This window comes from Pseudophryne corroboree, chromosome 12 (genome assembly GCF_028390025.1).
Source record: "Pseudophryne corroboree isolate aPseCor3 chromosome 12, aPseCor3.hap2, whole genome shotgun sequence".
NCBI classification, from domain to species: Eukaryota; Metazoa; Chordata; class Amphibia; order Anura; family Myobatrachidae; genus Pseudophryne; species Pseudophryne corroboree.
The window spans coordinates 70,127,186-70,146,449 of NC_086455.1; the positions used below are offsets into that span (position 1 = coordinate 70,127,186).

Sequence of the window (19,264 nt, forward strand, 5' to 3'; positions counted from 1 at the left end):
GAGAGGTCTCTGCTTGCACAATAGTATATGGATACACTGTCCTATATAAGACATCAGTGCCACTGTAGCAGCCTGACAGCTTCTCTGAGATCCCTGAAAATAGTGAGTATACAGATTTATCACTGAGCTTTCCTTAGGAAACAACTGCTCTTTTGTATCCATAGGTGTATGTAGGGCCTACACTGCAGTGGATGCTTCTGACACATAGGGGGCAATCTAACTCAGTGCAAGGCTCCGACAATAGCTGGGAGGAATTTTCTGAGGTGCAAACTAAAAGATGCAATAGACCGCGCACTGTATTATCCCATGAGGTTACGATGGAACATCACAGTTAATTGAATTCGTCCCACAGGGACCTATTTATCAAATAATACTTTACTTGTGGGATATCCGCAAATAATCTCCTGTTTTCAAGGGGTTCCTAAAAATATTAAGGACCCCCACCCCAATGTAACAATGAGGGAACACAACAGATACAGTATCTCCAATATTTACTGAAAGCATATGCAGCCCCCATAAGTTTTTATGGCTGATAGCTGCTGTAGTCTATGGACTACGGATGGCACAATTACTGGAACAGGGTTCTGGAGGAATCCTGTCTGGCAATGGTCGCTGCACATTCGCTGTCAGCATCCCGATAGAGAAGTGAAATAATTGCATTACCGACAGTGGCGGCTGCAGAGGTGCGGCTGCAGCGCAGTCCAAATTTCAAAGGAGATTGCCACCAACTGTCATCCCAAACTGACTCCCTGGCAAGTGGAATGGCTCCCCTATTTGAACTTTGGACTGCGCTGCAGCCCGCCTGTGGAGCCGCAACTTATTAAGGATCACTTCACTTCTGTCGCATCGCAGGGATGGTCTCTTTTTAAAGTCTCTGTCCCTGGATGTGTATTCCGATACATTCAGCAAAGAATCATTTTTATTGGCGCAAATAGCAGTGAGAAGAAATTATAATTATCGGGTCTAAAAGCCAAAAATTGCTAAATATGCAACATAATGATTGACTGGGTTTTAATTCATGATTTGACTTTTTGTATTTTGTTATCTCTACTGAGACAAATGTGAAACTGTTGACATTTATATTCTTAGACATAAATGAACAAACGCATTTTGATGTCATCAATCACTGTTCATTAGGGAATCTTGTGTAATATACTATATAAGGTACCCGCCACTGTAATTTTATTATGCATATTATTAGTCTTCCCAGATTCCTGCTATTTGTAAAAAAAAAAAGTTTGGCTTTAATATGGTTAAAAATTAATGTCTGTGACTTTTACCGTGCATAATATCTACAGTAGGAAGCACATTATATTTCTGCTGTGCAGCACATCTGCAGGCGGGTGTGATATGGGATCCCAGCATTGAGGATGTCAGCAGTGACACCGGCATCCCGACAGTGAGAATCCCAACACCTTTTTGTAAGGAACATAAGCCTCTCTATAACGCTCCCTCCCTGCAGCCTAACCCCCCCCCCCTCGCAGTCTAACCCTAACCTACCCTTCCACAGCCTAGCCCTAACCCTCCCACACTCTAACCCTTCTTTCCTGCAGCCTAACCCTCCCCTCCCGCAACCTAACTCTAAAGGGGGGAACACACGGGGAGATGTGTGCTGAACGATCTATCACAGAATGCTCAGCACACCTCCCCCCCCCCCTTCCCCCCGCTCAGCACACAGTGAGTGAGGGGGGAGGGGGACACTCACTTCACCCAGCGGTGAAGTGAGCGATCTGATGTGTGCTTCTTTTCTAAGCAATCTAGTCAGATTGCTTAGAATTTAAGCACACATTGCTATGTGTGTACCCCCCTAAACCCTTGCTTACTGCAGCCTAAGCCTAACCCTCCCCTTCCTCAGCCTAACCCTAACCCTTCCTTCATGCAGCCTATCCCTCCCCTCCTGCAGTCTAACCCTAACCCTCCCCTCCCACAGCCTAACCCTTCCTTTCCACAGCCTAACTCTCCATTCTGCAGTCTAACCCTCCCCTTCCCTCCCACAGCCTAACCCTAACATTTCCTTCTCGCTGCCTAACCCTACCCTCCATTCAGAGCCGGCCCTAACCAATATGATGCCCTAGGCATAGATTTTGTCTGGTGCCCCCTAGCACCACCGATGGTTCCGCCTCTAACCTTGCACCTCTTTCCCAGCACCATCACCCCTCATCCATAGCAGTCCTTATTTTGGTGTTTGTACCCCCTATATTTTAAATAGGAACAGTTCGCACATTTGGAGCACAGCCCAAAAAGGGGTGTGTTTTTGCTGGCAAGGCACACAATAGTAACCACAATTCCAATTACACCACATAGTACTGCAACTTTATTCACATTTGATCATGTGATAGTGTCCATAATTCATATTACATCCCACAGTAATTTCACTTTACCTTATAAACGTTACTCCTCACAGTAGAGCCCCGTATTCACATTACATCACACTGAATTGCTCCTTATTCACATTACATCACACTGAATTGCTCCTTATTCACATTACACCACACCCTATTGCTCTTTATTCACATTAGATGACACAGTAGTGCCCTTTCTATACGCAACGCCACATAGTAGAGCACCTTATACACATAATGCCACAGAGTAATGGCACTTACACATATGAGACACATTATTAATGTCCTTATAAACATAATGTGCCTTACACATTATGACAACCTCTATTAATGCCCTTTTACACATAATGTCCCTTACACATATGCTGCACATTATTAATGCCCTTATACACATAATGACACACATAGTGCCCCATACACATTTGCTGCACATTATTAGTGCACCTTTACACATAATGACACACATACAGAAGTACCCTGTTACATATATGCCGCACATTATTAATGCACTTATACACATAATGACACACATAGTGGCCCCTTACACATATCTTGCAAATTATTAATGCATTTTTACATGACATGCATAATGCTCCTTACACATATTCTGAACACTACTGCAGAACCAACCCACTCACATGCACACAGCACTCACACTGCCACTAACACTGTGACCTCTGCCTCTGCTTGGATACAGATGTGTCCTCATAAATCTTGCCTCAATGCTAACGTCGGGCACTTTTTTTAAATGAAAATGCATCTTATTTGCATTGCTATGTGGCTAGGATGCACAAGCAGCTTCTACTGATTAAAATGATATGCAGCATGCCTATATACTGTGTGAGACTGTGGCTGTATCTGCCTATGAAATGCTACACACAGAATATAGGCATGCCGCATATCATATTAATCAGTAGAAGCTGCTGATGCCCCTAGACATATCAATTGCCCTAGGCAATTGCCTAGTTTGCCTATGCCTATGGCCGACTCTGCCTCCATTCCCGCAGCCTAACCCTAACATTTCCTTCTCGCTGCCTAACCCTAACCTCCCCTCCCGTACCCTAACCTCCCCGATACTTACATTGGGGATGTTGGGTGTTGGAATTCTGCTGTCGTAATTCAGAGTGGTGCCAGGATTTCGGCGCCGGTCTTCTGTCCGCCAGCATCCTGGGTGCCGGGGTGCTAACTACATGCTTTATACGTCTCCCCTTAGCCACATAGAAGGTTTAATACATCTAACCCTTAGTCAATGTTCACAAATAACACAATTTTCAAAAGCTGACTTAGTTTATTATATGATTTTTTTTTTTAACAATGCAAGAGACTATTTTATTACTATCACTCCATGGTAATATCTCTAAGGGGGGATTCAATTAGCTGCAGGTTTACCCTGCAGCAAATTGATAGCACTGTCTGATTCAATTAGCTGTGGGAACCCCACAGCAATCCCCAGAGACTAATGCCAAGAAAAATATTTTTTTTAAATGCAGAATCTGCATTGAATGTACAGGGAAACCCATAAGTTTCCGCATACACAACCATACCATATGTCTTCAACTTCTTCCTCTATACAGTAAGGATGTGCCCCTGAGAGTCTCCATAAGAAAGACAGTATTATTCGTGTTCCATTATATTATCACCATTATACCAGTACATATATCTGCAGTGTGTGCATACCCCATTGCCACCACTGTATGTGTAGTGTACACACAAATGTGTGCCCGCACACCACCTGTGTTACTCCGAACGTTCTGGGCTGGATCTAGTGCATCCATTGTATATATGCTGTACATACCCATACCCTCCAACATGACCCGCCCCACTAGGTACAAAATGCTCTGTTTCTGGACTTCCCTCTTAATGTATTATTGCCATCACCTGTGAAGAAACAGCTTTCTTATCATTTAACTAGTTCATCACAGGTGATGGAAATCATAAATTAAGAGGGAAGTCCAGGAACAGAGCATTTTGTACCTAGTGGGGTGAGTCATGTTGGAGGGTCTGCATACCTGCTGCATTAACCCTCTGTCATCATGCAAACCTGTTCTGCCTGGTTAATAAACCGATGACCTGGTTAAGGTATTCATCTTGTGAACTGACCTCCATCACACAGCGTTGGACCAGGGGCGTTTTAGGAGAGGAGAAGTTCTGTATGCAGACACCGTGTAGACCCCTCCCCTCTGGCAGCGCTGTAGGCTTTGTGCCAGAGTCTCCAACATACTTGCCTACCTGACCCTCTCCATGAGGGAGAAAATGCTCTGTTCCTGGACTCTCCTGGTAATGTATGATTGCCATCACCTGTGGTGAAACACCTTTCTTATCAATTAACTAGCTCACCACAGGTGATGGCAATCATACATTACCAGGAGAGTCCAGGAACAGAGAATTTTCTCCCTCATGGAGAGGGTCAGGTAGGCAAGTATGGTCTACTACATGCGCAGCTCTCTGAGAACATGGCGTCCACACTTTGTTCCCGTGGGACAGCTATATTGTGCATGGGCAAATCACAGAGAAAATTAAAATTTTCCCAATGATTTCTGTCGGCAGTATCGGCAGGAGCAGTATGATATACCAGCGGACGGGATGCCGTCTGTCAGTATACTAACAACGGCATCCCGGCCGCCAGTATGCCGGCAGTGGGGGGCACAAAGAGTCCCCGTGTGGGCTCATAACGCGCTGCAAAACGCGCGGCTCAGTGGCTCCCTGCACTCGCCACAGGTTCTGTTCTCACTCTATCGGTTGTTGGACAGCCACGAGTGGGAATAGCACTTGTGCACCTGGGTTCCGGCTGTCGGCATTGTCGGCTGTCCGGATTCCGGCAAATAAACTGCATCCCGTACCAGCCACCGTGGAACTCCCAATGGATAAGTATAATTTTATGGGTGCAAGGTATGTGATGTGCGACCCCCTGGTCCCATGGGCCCGTGTGCACAGCATAGGGGCCGTGTACACCACATAGGGGCCGTGTACACCTTTTATGGAAATGACAATATCTGTCACTTATACAGTATCAACAACTATAGAACCTGTTTGCAACCAAGGAAGAAAATAATTATGTATTCATGACATATAAAAATTATAAACTATAACTTTTAATAAATATTTTAAAATAGGTATCTATAACCATAGTGCCATCTAAATCATACTTGCCTACCTGACCCTCTCCATGAGGGAGAAAATGCTCTGTTCCTGGACTTTCCTGGTAATGTATGATTGCCATCACCTGTGGTGAAACACCTTTCTTATCAATTAACTAGCTCACCACAGGTGATGGCAATCATACAATACCAGGAAAGTCCAGGAACAGAGCATTTTCTCCCTCATGGAGAGGGTCAGGTAGGCAAGTATGATCTAAATATTGCTAAAAACATTAAATACATTAAATAGGTGTGACTAAAGTGAGAATTAGGGGTCAATTTATCAAAGATTGATTTGATCACTTTAAAATCGATAAACATCAATGTCATGTTTCAGGGTCTAAATTGCACATTTACTGAAGCTGGTCATACACCTACAGATTTATTGTCAGATCCGGCTGGTTGGAATGAAATCTGGTAATGGACAATTGACTATTTTCTCCCAAACACTGGAAAACAGACAGAAATGGTCAATCAGACAAATTCGTTAAATCCACGTCTGCTTTTGCCAGTTTAACGACATTTAGAAGAAAATGGACAGCTGTCATTTGCGCTCATCCGTTACCAGGTTTTCATTCCAACTGTCCAGATCTGACAATAAATCTTTAGGTGTATGGGAAGCATAACAGATAATTTTTTGATAAAGTCTTTAAGTAAACCCGTGATTTAGAGCCTGAAACACGACATCAATGTTAATCTATTAATCTATTAAAATCTAAATTAAATCAATCAGTGTTTAGTGTATTAACCCATAGGTGATAAAAATCTAAATAGACATCCTGCTGGTGTTACCTATAGAGGAGCACAAGTTCTGGAAAGTTATGCTTTCTGGAGCTTAATGCATATTGGGGGTCATTCTGAGTTGATCGTAGCTGTGCTAAATTCAGCACAGCTACGATCGTGTTCCCAGACATGCGGGGGGACGCCCAGCACAGGGCTAGGCCGCCCCGCATGTATGTCCACCCCCCCTTCCCCCGCATAAGTACAAAAGCATCGGCGATGCTTTTGTACTTGCTGAGTAACTCCCGGCCAGCGCAGCTCCTACCGCTGACCGGGAGTTGCTCGTCACTGCCCCTGGTTGCAGCGGCTGCGTGTGACACCCCCCCCCCCCCCCCCCCTGCACAGTCTGGTCACACCTGCGCTGTCCGGACTGCGCTCCCAAAACAGTGGCCAAACGCCACCATGCCGCCCCCTCCTGCCCAGCGACCGCCTCTGCCTGTCAATCCAGCAGAGGCGATCGCTAGGGAACGACGGCCTTTGGCCGTCCGGAATGCGTTGGGCACTTCGGCGCCGGCACATGCGCAGTTCCGACCCGATCGCGGGGCTTCGAACAACTGCGGTGAACAATCGGGTCGGAATGACCCCCCCATGGGCACAAAGTTGTTTTCAGTGGTTTTACAGCATTTTTTACATTGATACATCCCGCCCTGAATACTTATCTCCACATTTTTCCCATCTCAAAACCCTCTGCTCAGCGCCAGGTCTGTGTCTCTCATCTACACGCATTACCTGCTCCAATTCACGGTTATAGAAAATGTTTTTGGGCTGGTTACGTGATATGGCGGACATCAGGGCCCTCCCATCTTCATGTCAAGTTTACTGATTTTTATAATAATGTATTTTTTTTCTTTATTTATTTCTTTTAAAAATATTGCATTTTAAAACGCAGAAAATACGGTTAGATGGTAATAATCACATCTTGCATCTAGCATACTAAAAATGGGGATTGTATTTTGCTGCTCAGCTATAGTTGTCTTAAATCTAGGGCTACCTCTAGTGTACCAATTAAAGGGGTTAATGTATCAAGCGGTGAAAAGAGCGGAGAAGTTGCCCAATCAATCAGCTGCTACCTACAGTATCTTTGTTTAGAATGTACATGCTACATGCTACCGCAAAGCTGATTGGTTGCTATGGGCAACTTTTTCACTGGTTCACTTCTCCACTCTTTTCGCTGATACATCAACCCCAAAGTATGTTAGCAATGCCACCCATCTCTGAATTCGTATGTACTGTATAGCCCACTGAAATGCATTGTTCACAGCATTGAATAGCCAATCATAAACAATAATTTACTGCCCATTAGTGGTTGGCTGAGCAGGTACTGACCTCTATGAGAATGAGAGCTAATAGGGTTTACAAAAGTGACAATATTTCAAAGTCTAAGTCATTGTTGGGACTGAGGGGGAGATGTACAAGGCAGTATTAGGCTGCACTGAAGTAACTTATAATTTGCATAATATAAAATTATACGGAGCAGCTGATTGGTTGCCATGGGCAACTTCTCCACTGGCTTATTTCATACCTCCCAACTGTCTCGATTTTCGCTGGACAGTCCCGGTTTTGGGGACTGTCCCGCTGTCCCACCCGCGGGCCGCAGTGTCCCGTGGTGGGGGGGCAGTTGGGAGGCTCCGTCTCTCGCAGCCCTGCTTAGCAGAGCAGCGTCTATTCAGTGCAGACAGAGGGAGAGGGGGCATGCCAGCGGATCACAGAGCGCTGGGCATGCCCCCTCAGTGATGAAAACAGGGCGTGGCTCGCGATTGCGGGTCTTCTGCTAAGCCACACCCCCTTTTCCATAGACCACGCCCCATTTTTGGGAACGCTGTGTCCCTCTTGCCGACGGGACAAAGTTGGGAGGTATGCTTATTTCTCCACTCTTATCACTGCTTAATCTCCCCCTGAGTGTTGTAGTTGCAAAATAGAATTTAGGGGTATATATACTAAAAGTGTGTACACACAGTGAGATAAATCTGTAAGATTTTTACTATATAGTCAAAATCTTAAGGAAAGTTAGTGCAAAACACAAGGTGATATGTGTACACACGGTGAGATAAATCTGTGAGATTTTGACTATATAGTCAAAATCTTATGAAAAGTTAGTGCATATCTCATGGTGTTAGGCAGCTTGCGATACAGATTCGATCCCGATGCGCGCTCCCGTGGGGTCAGTATTGGAAAGACTAGATAGACTGTGCAGGCAAGTCAATATTTACTATCTAGTGTACAATCTAGTAAAAAGTATAGTCAAAATTGTCACTTTGTCAAAATCGTACATAGACAAAATCGAAAGTACAGATAGTCAAAATCTGTGCTATCTGTGCTCTGGGGGAGTTCAAGGGAAATCGCATAGTTAATATCGGGCATAGCAAGGATCTCACTGTGTGTACACACCTTAAGCCTTGGAGAGAGGCTCCATGTTTAGTAAATAGGGCCTAATTCAGACCTGATCGCAGCAGCAAAATCTTTCTCTAATGGACAAAACCATGTGCACTGCAGGTGGAGCAAATATAACATGTGCAGAGAGAGTTAGATTTGGGTGGGTTATTTTGTTTCTGTGCAGAGTAAATACTGTCTGCTTTATTTTTACGCTGCAATTTAGATTTCAGTTTGAACTCACCCCACCTAAATCTAACTCTCTGCACATGTTATCTCTCTGCACATGTTATATCTGACACCCCTTGCAGTGCATTTGGTTTTGCCCATTAGAGAAAAATGTAGCTGCTGCGATCAGGTCTGAATTAGACCCATAGATCCCTGAGTCTCGGCCCACTTTATCTTTGTCTCAGTACATAGAACCCCTAATCCTTTATTCTTAATTTATAAACTGAATAACATGTACAGGAAGGTGAAAGCATGTACAGAAAAAGAAAGTGTATAATTCCTCTATTAAAAAAGAATACATTTATTATCTTTTTACTTTTTTGGGAGTTCGATGGTCTACCCTCTCTCAGGCTTTGGTTTGGTTTTCTCTTTCAGAAGGATGAGGGGCGTTCTGTTTCTGTCCTTGACCGTGGTGCTACTTTGCAGAGTGGCCTTTGCTGACCATCACAAAGATCATCATGACCACAAAGATGACCACCACAAAGATCATCATGATCACAAAGATGACCATCACAAGAAAGGCGATCACAAGCACCACCATCATTCAAATGAATCCTTGGCCTGCCACAGAATAGCAAATCAGAATTCCGAATTCGCATTTAAGCTTTTCAGGCAAATAGTTTCAGAAAACCCCTCTGAGAACATTGTCTATTCCCCAATTGGTATTGCTACATCATTAGCTTTATTACTGCTTGGTGCCAGGGCCCAAACTCACAATCAAATCTTAGAAGTACTTGATTTCAACACCTCTAAGATCTCAGAAAATGACATCCATGAGAGTTATAATCATCTCCTGGAAATGTTGAATAAGGAAGACAGTGAGCTGCAGCTTAACAATGGGAACGCTCTCTTCATAGAGAACACACGTAAAATCCAGCCAAAGTTCTTAGATGACGCCAAGAATCTCTACCATTCAGAAGCATTTTCTACAGACTTCAAAAAACCTGAAGAAGCTACCAAGCAGATCAACGACTATGTGGCAAAGAATACACATGGCCTGATTCCTGAGTTGCTAAGCACTGTAAGCCAGGATGCAGCTTTATATTTGGTTAACTATATTTATTTCAAAGGTAAGCCACTTTGCAGAGATAGACTGTGTCCTACATGTTGTGAAGAGTTTGGTATATATCTTGTTGTCCCTAAAGAACCACTAAACCTAACATATAAAGGAATCTATTATAACATATTCTTTCATAGTTCACTAATATTCATACAGTATACTGCCTTGATCAAACTTCTGATATTTGCATATCAGAGTCTAATTAAATATAAAGTTTTTTGTTGTGTAGTCCACTAAGACATGATCGAAGTATTCTTCTGTATCATCTTGGAAAGAGAACACTGGCTGCTACTTGGTGACCGTAGCAGTGCCAGGTGGGTTTTGTGTCCCAGGGTCACCACACCATGCTGACCATTAAGCAACTATAAAGCTGAATGAACCTGGCAACTTCATTTCCTCCCAGTGTCCTTCTGCAACTGGCCTGCAGGTTCTAGGACCATTCAGGACCAGTGAGTTCTTATGTCCTTGATTGAAGTGGGCCGACTTCCAGGTGAGTGGTATGGCCTGGGGCAGGGGAGTAGGATGAAATGTTTGAGCAACAAATGGCGAGCAGTTGGGGATGGGTAGGAGTAGAATACACACACAGTGTGGGATCCTTCTTAGAGCGCTTAAGAATAAACTGCAGCTGTGATTTCCAAGAGAATGCTGATCAGCCAATCAGCACAACACAATACAAAGCAAAACAAGAGACCTTGGGAATCTTTACAGTGCTGTCTTCATTCAGTTTTATGCTCAAACAGTTCTGTTTTCTTCCATTTATATGTAGCCACTATCACTTCCAAGAATCACATCCGCAAAATATATGCAGTCCAATCACAGTAAAAGTTAAATATGAAAAAAATTTTTACAAAACTTTAAAAAATGAAAAACAAAACTGACTTTTCTTTGCTCTAGACAGTACAAATCTCAGCAGGTATCACAGTTCGGCATTAGATTTCAAGCAAGGAGTTATCTCACCGGACCTCCCGGATACCAAATTTAGGCACGGCGTTCCCCCTCCTCCGAGAATAGAGCTTACTACCCGGAGCTGTGCACTTGAGGGCTTTTCTGCCGTTGGTCGTCCACCGGCTCTCTGTCTCGAGACCAGACCCCTTGTGCCGCTGATCCTCCCGCCGACACATTTCTACCCAATCAGGGTCCAACTCCTGGACCACAATTTGCTGCCCATTGTCTTACCCCCAGCATTTTATAACTAAATATATGTATATATCAACCATGTATGCCACCCCCAACAAGTGCCGCCCCTAGGCACATGCCTCACGTGCCTAGTGGGAAATCCGCTACTGGGTCTGTGTGCAACTGGTTATGGCTGTGGAGGCGTGTCTTCTGCATTATATGCCTGAACAATGACATTGGGTGGTATCTGCCCAATATACAGTTACTGTTGAGGTGTGTGAGTCTGCAGCCTGTAATAATTGGGGGGTGCCTTGGAGTTGGTGGGTATTTGTACAACATATTGGCAGCACTAGAGACAGGTGTGGAGTAAAAGATTGGCAATTAATAGGTTGACAGTCAGTAGCTCGACATAATCTGGCCAACATGCATTCGGTTGAGATGGTCAAAAGGTCGACAAGGTTTAAAGTTTGACATGGAAAAGGTAGACAGTACAAAAGGTTGACAGGTATAAAAAGTCGACAGGGTCAAAACCAATATGGAAATGGTCGACACCAAAATAGTCAACACAATTTTTTCTGTCTTTTCTGTGTCATTTTGTACATTTAACCATATCTAAGCTAAATTAGTGGAAATGTGTACCCTTGCGGGCTCACGAAACTCACCATGCTTCTGCCGCAGTGTCTCACTGCACATGGCACAGGTTACTATTCCCACTAATACTCCACGAGGATAGTAAATGATGTAGAATGTAAAATAAAAATAAAAAAAATAAAAAAAACTTGTGTCAACCATTGCCATGTTAACCTTTTGAACTTGTAGACCTTTTGTACCGGTCGACCTAATGCATGTCGACCATATGGTGGTGACCTATGTAACTATGGTAATGGTGTGTTGTTGGGGGGTAATTCCAAGTTGATCGCAGCAGGATTTTTGTTAGCAGTTGGGCAAAACCATGTGCAGTGCAGGGGAGGCAGATATAACATGTGCAGAGAGAGTTAGATTTGGGTGGGGTGTGTTCAATCTGCAATCTAAATTGCAGTGTAAAAATAAAGCAGCCAGTATTTACCCTGCACAGAAACAAAATAACCCACCCAAATCTAACTCTCTCTGCACATGTTATATCTGCCTCCCCTGCAGTGCACATGGTTTTGCCCAATTGCTATCAAAAATCCTGCTGCTATCAACTTGGAATTACCCCCTTGGTGCAATATATGTCTAGCAATACACATATCTACAGTATGGCAATGAATGATATGTATCTGTAATTTACAGCTGCTAATCAGGGTCTAGCTCTGTTCTGTATGTCAGATAATGTGAAATATGCACTTTGTATGCATTAAATAGTTAAGAAATTCCTATATATCTAGATTTGCAGTGTAAATGGCATAAAACAATATTTACCACCTTCTAGAATTCTCTTATAGTTTTTTCTTTGCATAGCTCTCCCGTCTTTTCTTACATCCCGACATTGACTGTAGGAGCTGCGTCACTGCGACCTTCCGGTCAAAATGTGCTATTGCGCAGCTTGTCAATATGTCTTCCTCTGTGTCCTCCATTAAGGACGGAGGTGTCCCGATAGCGTCTCAATAATAGAGACTGTACTATGGTTAAATCATCTGATACTTTCAATGCTGGTAGTATATAACTATCACGGCCACCACAGGCTATGTAAGTGTGTGGTACATTATTGTGTACACCTGCATTACCCCTTCATGTGCCAAAGTGGGATAATGGCAGAGAATATGACAGTAAAGTTCTAAACTGTTTTCCTTGGAGGGCATGGCGTTCAACGTCAATTGACCATAGCTTACACTCCTAGCAAAATGTCATCATTGAGTGTGGAAATAGGGAAATAGCTGCTTCTATAGGTTGTACCTGCGGTACTATTGACTCAGCGATTGTTGTTCATAGCCCCATACGGGCATGTACTCGAATTTCTGAGTATGGGGGAAGGTCAGGCCACAAAGTGGACTGGTTGCAGTGCCATTGTTGGCGTTTCTGTGCCCTGGCTAGCGTTTTTATGCCCCCTTCACCTCCAATAGTATTGACCCTAAAGTCTACAGTAAAAGTGTTAATGGTGCCATATTCACTGTGTAAGTCTCTTGACAGTCTTTGGCTTGGTGGGATTTATACTCCCACAACTGCTGGAGAGCCACTCAGCCACATGTTCCTTACTACTGTGATCATTCAAACTTTCTTGTTACAATGCATTACCATCTAAAAATAAAAATAATCATATATTTTCCCTCCATTTCTTATTAGGGAAGTGGGAACACCCGTTTGATGAGAAAGACACAACGGAAGGAGATTTTCATGTGAATGAGAACACAACTGTGAAGGTGCCTTTCATGACGAGAACTGGTTTCTACAATGTCGCAAACAACGAGGACGCCATTGTGATAGCAATACCCTATAAAGGAAACGCCAGTTCGTTATTTATCTTTCCAAAAGAAGGAAAGCAGAAAGACGTGAAAGAGAACTATAGTTATGCAGCAATAAAGAAATGGAAGAAGTCATTCCACCGACAGTAGGAAAACATTTCCATTATATACTAATCTTGGGAATCTTATAATATAAATAGACAGTATTACACAAGTAATGCTATTATGTGTAGGAGGTACTGAGCAATTTAAACTTTAGTTTGAACACAGCCCTCCCAAACAGACTAGTGGGGGCCCCGGGGCAACGAAGTTATGGGTGCTCCCACCAATATATTTGTCTCTTCTAGCTATCACTGACACTACCATGCCCCTTGGGGAGCAGGAGACAGTTCGCAGGGAGTGAAAGAGAGACAAAGGGAAGGGAGAGAGGGGAGAACGAGCAATAGAGTGACAATGTCCGGGAGAGAAAAGAGGGAGAGAAAGAAAGCAAAAGGGTGTCAGGGAGAAAGAAAGAGAGAGGGTGTCAGGGAAAGAGAGAGAGAGAGAGTTAGGGAGAGGGGGGAGAAAGAGAGGGGACAGAGGGGGAGAGAAAGAGGGGACAGAGAGAGAGGAGCAAAAGCAAGAGAGATGGTGTCAGAAAGAGAGTGTCAGAGATAGAGATATGAGGAGTGGAAGCGAGCGGGAGAGAGGGAGGATGTCAGCAAGAGAGATAGAGGGAGGTTGTCAGGGAGAGAGAAAGAGAGGCAGAGAGAGATATGAGCAAGAGAGGGAGAGATAGGTGGTATAAGAGAAAGAGAGTGATCGTTTGAGGGGTACAAAAGGGAGAGTGTGATATAGGGAGATGGGAGGAGCAAGATACAGGAAGGGGAGAGAAAGATAGAGTGATAGAGAGAGAGAAGGAGCAGTGAGCCAAAGAGACACTACCCATATGTGCATCAGATGCCTCAACTACAGCTACCCACCTTTCTAACACACCCTTTTAATATATCTGGCTGTTCGGTGTCCCATTTCTTCGCTGGTGCTGCGTTGTCCAGCCTTCTCTCCTCTCCCAATTTCCGCCAATGTGACTGGACAACCTGTTACTATATCTGCTGATGCAGAGGTTTCTGCTGGAATCAAGCAGCTAGGCACCTCAATGCAATAGACCCTTCCCCCTTTCCAATACATCCGTGGGTCGTGGCATTATGCCTGTGAGGGGGTTAGGGTTTCAGAGCCGGCTAGGGAGGGAGGGTGAACCGATGAAGACAGTCAGACACTACAGAGTGGCCTGGATCGGGGCAATGTTTGTCACACTGTGGGGGCCACCAATGTGTGGGGGGCCCTGGATGACCACCCTGTCCACCCCGCCTATAATCCGGCCTTGCACTCAAATCTAAATCTCTCTGAACGTTACATCTGCCCCACCTGCAGTGCAGCATGGTTTTGCCAAATTGTGATAAAAGATCCCCTATTTTAAATTGTTGTCCTATTAAAAGGAATTTCAAAGCTCCTATTGTAAATACTGTAATATAAAGATTGACACAATCCCTATTGTAAATTATTATGATAATATAAGGAATGACAGCCCCTATTGTAAATAATTATTGTAATATCAGGAATAACTCAATCCCTATTGTAAATTATGATGGTATTATAAGGATTAGCCCATCCAATATTGTAAATTATTATACAAATATACTGTAAGAAATAACACATGCGCTATTCTAAATTTTTATAATATACTAAGTCCCTATTGAAAATTATCATGCAAATGCAAGGAATAACACATCCCTTATTGTAAATTACTATGGTATTATAAGGATTTATAAATAAATCTGGATTATACTGAAAATATTGGCATGCCCACAATAACTGCAAACAACAACATATACTGTATGAGTAGTTATATTCCTAACTGCAGTCCAGGATATACCTACAGTAGATAGGCAGTATGGCTAGCGCACATTTTTCCCATGACTCTTGATAAGAACATAATATTAGTTGTGACTGTCCTAGCGATCAATAATTCCATGTGTTATAGGACAGACCCATCCTTTACATGGACAAGCAAATTAGGATATGATCAAGGAACATCAGGGGCATGATGTGGTGTAGTATATGACTATGACCCAATGGGGCAGATGCATACCTCCCAACATGACCCTCTCCAGGAGGGACAGAATGCTCTGCTTCTGGACTTTTCTCTTAATTTATGATTGCCATCACCTGTGTTGAACAGGTGGTCTTCTGTATGCCAGCGGCCGGGCTCCCAATGACCAGCATACCGGCGCCGGAATCCCAACCGCCGGCATACCGATATCTTTTCTCCCTCTTGGGGGTCCACGACCCCCCTGGAGGGAGAATAGATAGTGTGGCGAGCGTAGCGCGCCACCGTGCCTGCAGCGTGGCGAGCGCAGCGAGCCCGCAAGGGGCTCATTTCTCATTTGCGCTCGCCCAGCTGTCAGTATTCCGGCGGTCGGGATTCCGGCGCCGGTATTCTGGTCGCCGGGAGCCCGGCCGCCGGCATACCCTACTACACCCGTGTTGAATAGGTTAATGGATAAAAAAGTTGTTTCAGCACAGGTGATGGCAATCATACATTTAGAGGAAAGTCCAGGAGCAGAGCATTCTGTCCCTCCTGGAGAGGGTTGTGTTGGGGGGTATGCAGATTTATTACCCTGGAGAAGTGATAAAGCAGTGATAAGTGCAAGGTGATAACGCACCAGCCAATCATTATAGATTTGAAAAATTTAAGGAGCTCACTGGCTGGTGCGTTATCATCTTGCACTTATCACTTCTTTATCCCTTCTCCGGGCTTAGTACATCTGCCCCAACGTGTCCCAAAACTGGAATCTGCAATATTGGGCAGAATGAAGATTAGGTTTAGTAGAGATTTTACCTGGGAATAGAGTGATGGACATTTGTCAAATTACAGCTTTAAAAATAAATATATATATTTATCTTTTTCTTTGTGCCATTCACAATTTTCTATTTCTGTTCTTTCTATACAGGGTAGTGACACTATCAATCCCTAAGTTCTCCATTTCCAGCTCACTTGACCTTAAAGAGATATTAAGTAAATTGGGACTTGTAGATATGTTTACGGACAGCGCTGATCTCTCTGGGATCACAGGAGCACCCAGTCTAAAAATTTCTAAGGTGAGATTTAATGTTGTCAATTTAATTTTTTATATATTAATTTTATTTATATATATATATATATATATATATATATATATATACATACACATACTAATTTCACATTTCAAGATTAAATACTGTCTAACATTATTAAAACTTCGGCCAAGGTGTGTGTTATAACATGGCAGCTCCTGATTAGTGATAGATGGTAGATAGAAAGAAAGTACAAAGGCCCTTATTCAAGTCGCATCACAATTTTTGAGAAAGGTGTGCTCTGCGCGCACGCAGGTCCCATCCTGCGCGAGCAGTTAAGGCGATTGGAGCACATTAACTGCTAATGACTCTGCTTATTGACTTGCAGAGGAGTTTCCGGGGCGGCGAACGGGCATTTGCAGGGTGGCGGTGGGGAAACAGGGAGGGTGTCGGCGGCGTTTTCGGGGTGGCTGCATGTCATCACATGCAGCCGATCCGATCGAGAAAATGGCCTAATTTTGAGCCTAATTCAGTAAGGATTGCAGATTGTGCTAAAAAGCTGAATTTGGCTCAGAATATCCTTTTTTTTTTACTTTCACTTTTTATCCATTAGACCCAGTGAAATAGATGTTTCCTTTTGCTTTAGTATATGTTAAGAGCTGTTTAGTGATCAGCTGTTCAGTGACAGTCTATGCATTTAGCGGGTGTAGTATGGTATGCCGGCGCCACACTATTTTATTCTCCCTCCAGGGGGGTCGTGGACCCCCACGAGGGAGAATAGTTGTCGGTATGCCGGGTGTCGGGATTCCGGCGCCGGTATACTGATCCCGACATTCGGCATACAGAAGACCACCCCATTTAGCAGTTAGCACTAGCTCTTTGTGGCTTGGTACCTAGGGCTGTGTGACTGTGCAGTAGACGGAATTTATGTCCTTCAACACTCTATATGAAAGCATCTTAGCATGTAGATAAGATCCACCATGCCTGAGGTCCATCATGTCTGTATTTTTAGCAATAACTACGACCTCTTGCTGTTAGAAAATCGATCTAAGGTTTCCGTGACCCTGGCTTGGCCTACACTGGCCAACAGACAACTCAGTGTGTAATAGCCATAGGTATTTTGAATTAAGATTATGATCTACGAGAACACACTCCCCAAACATCTGTACATACTAGTGTCCATGTAATTACTTTATGGTATAAGCAGAACCTGTTCAGTCCTATACAGTATACCTCTGTGGTAGAGTAGTACTTGAACATATACAAAACTTGATTACGTAACTAATTCTGTATTTGGTACATGTTATGCATATCAACTGTTGAACACAACCTATTTACTCAACTTCTTTCTATGAAATATCTGCAAACGATTCACAGTGCTCAAAATCATTTCTAAGCATTGATCAATTCCTAGCAGATCATATTATTAATTTAACCATTTCTTTATCCTTTAATCCTAATATTTTGTATTAAATTGTATTTTATTGACCAATTTACCTATCTGGTAACACAGCATGAAACGCAAAAAATTTGTGTAATTTTTGTAACCTAAATACCTATATAACTATCCCTTTTCCACCAAAATCCTGGGTGCAACCCGGTATTTTGAACATGGTTCCAACCCCGTTCCTGTCCGGTTCTGCCCCGTTTACACTGAACCCAGTTCAGCCCCGCAGAACCCTATGGATGTCATTAGAAATTGACTTTTTCAGGCTGAGGGTCAGGCTGAGGATCGAGCTGTGGGTCAGACTGTGTAGCAGCTGCTGGGATGGCTGCATGTGCTGTCTCTGTGGGGCACTGGCAAATGACATCATCTGCCAGTGCCCCAGAAGCTCCAATGACCGCATAGAAGCATTACCCGAGTCACAGAACCCGGGTAGGGTCCGTTTCCATTGCCGTATAATCCGTGTCCTACACATGTTCAACCATGCTCGTTTCGCAGGTCTGATTGCAAGGTCACTTGACCCGGGTTATTTTTTTTGGAGCCGTTTCCACTGAGGCCTGACCTGGATAGACCCGGCAATAACCCTGGTTATTTGATGATCGGAAAATGGGTATAATTGGCACAGAGAATGGTTTTTCTTTTTATAATATGATGATTTTCCTTGATCCCCATAGGCTATCCATAAAGCTGTACTGACGGTTGATGAGAAGGGAACAGAGGCTGCTGGATCCACAGCACTTGAGGCCATCCCAATGTCGCTTCCTCTACGGGTTGTCGGCGACCACCCATTCATGATATCAATATACCACCCCCCTAGCAGGAGTGTTCTCTTCACTGCAAAAATTGCAAATCCTGAGAAATAACTCTGTTCAAATCCTATGCCTAGTTTCCTCTGAATAAAATATTATACTGTATCTATTTGATCATTTGTGAACTTTGTTATGTTTTGCTGGTAATAAGTTAAAACAGATCGGGTCAAATCATTGCACATGTTGCTAAATACCATAAGAAGATGAACCAAACAAGCTTCACTGATGATGGAGGAGATCTGGCTGCCCAGCTCCAACACCAAACAGAAGAATCTTCTCCAGCTGGAACAGCTACGTTCATGGATAGCGTTAGATCAGTTGTGTGGCAGATTAACACACTCCATTCAGGTGTACAAAGCTCAGTCTATTAGTATGTCTCAGCTCCTCAATAATGAACAAAGCTGGGTACATGTAAAAGGAAACTATGGTTCCAACAATATCTAAATGCCTTTTGGCAAGAAAGGCTGTTGCATTTGCTTGGACCTTCTGTCTGTCTGCAGTCAC

General features: G+C 43.6%; 1 protein-coding gene across 1 annotated transcript; it reads left to right on the plus strand.

Annotated features, from left to right (window-relative positions):
- The first annotated feature begins 1 nt into the window (after nucleotide 1).
- On the plus strand, nucleotides 2–18,865 carry LOC134980691 (alpha-1-antiproteinase-like). The gene is made up of 5 exons (XM_063947618.1): nucleotides 2–102; nucleotides 9,233–9,927; nucleotides 13,296–13,560; nucleotides 16,405–16,552; nucleotides 18,626–18,865. The coding sequence occupies exons 2-5, from the start codon at nucleotides 9,237–9,239 to the stop codon at nucleotides 18,812–18,814; spliced, it is 1,293 nt and encodes a 430-aa protein (XP_063803688.1). The 5' UTR covers nucleotides 2–102; nucleotides 9,233–9,236; the 3' UTR covers nucleotides 18,815–18,865.
- Nucleotides 18,866–19,264: the final 399 nt, after the last annotated feature.

What these genes read in the sequence shown, in the direction of transcription:
- LOC134980691 (XM_063947618.1), top strand. Translation starts at nt 9,237, where the DNA reads ATGAGGGGCGTTCTGTTTCTGTCCTTGACCGTGGTGCTACTTTGCAGA. An exon ending in TAACTATATTTATTTCAAAG is followed by an intron (nt 9,928 to 13,295) that starts GTAAGCCACTTT and finishes ATTTCTTATTAG; the next exon opens with GGAAGTGGGAACACCCGTTT. An exon ending in AAGAAGTCATTCCACCGACA is followed by an intron (nt 13,561 to 16,404) that starts GTAGGAAAACAT and finishes CTTTCTATACAG; the next exon opens with GGTAGTGACACTATCAATCC.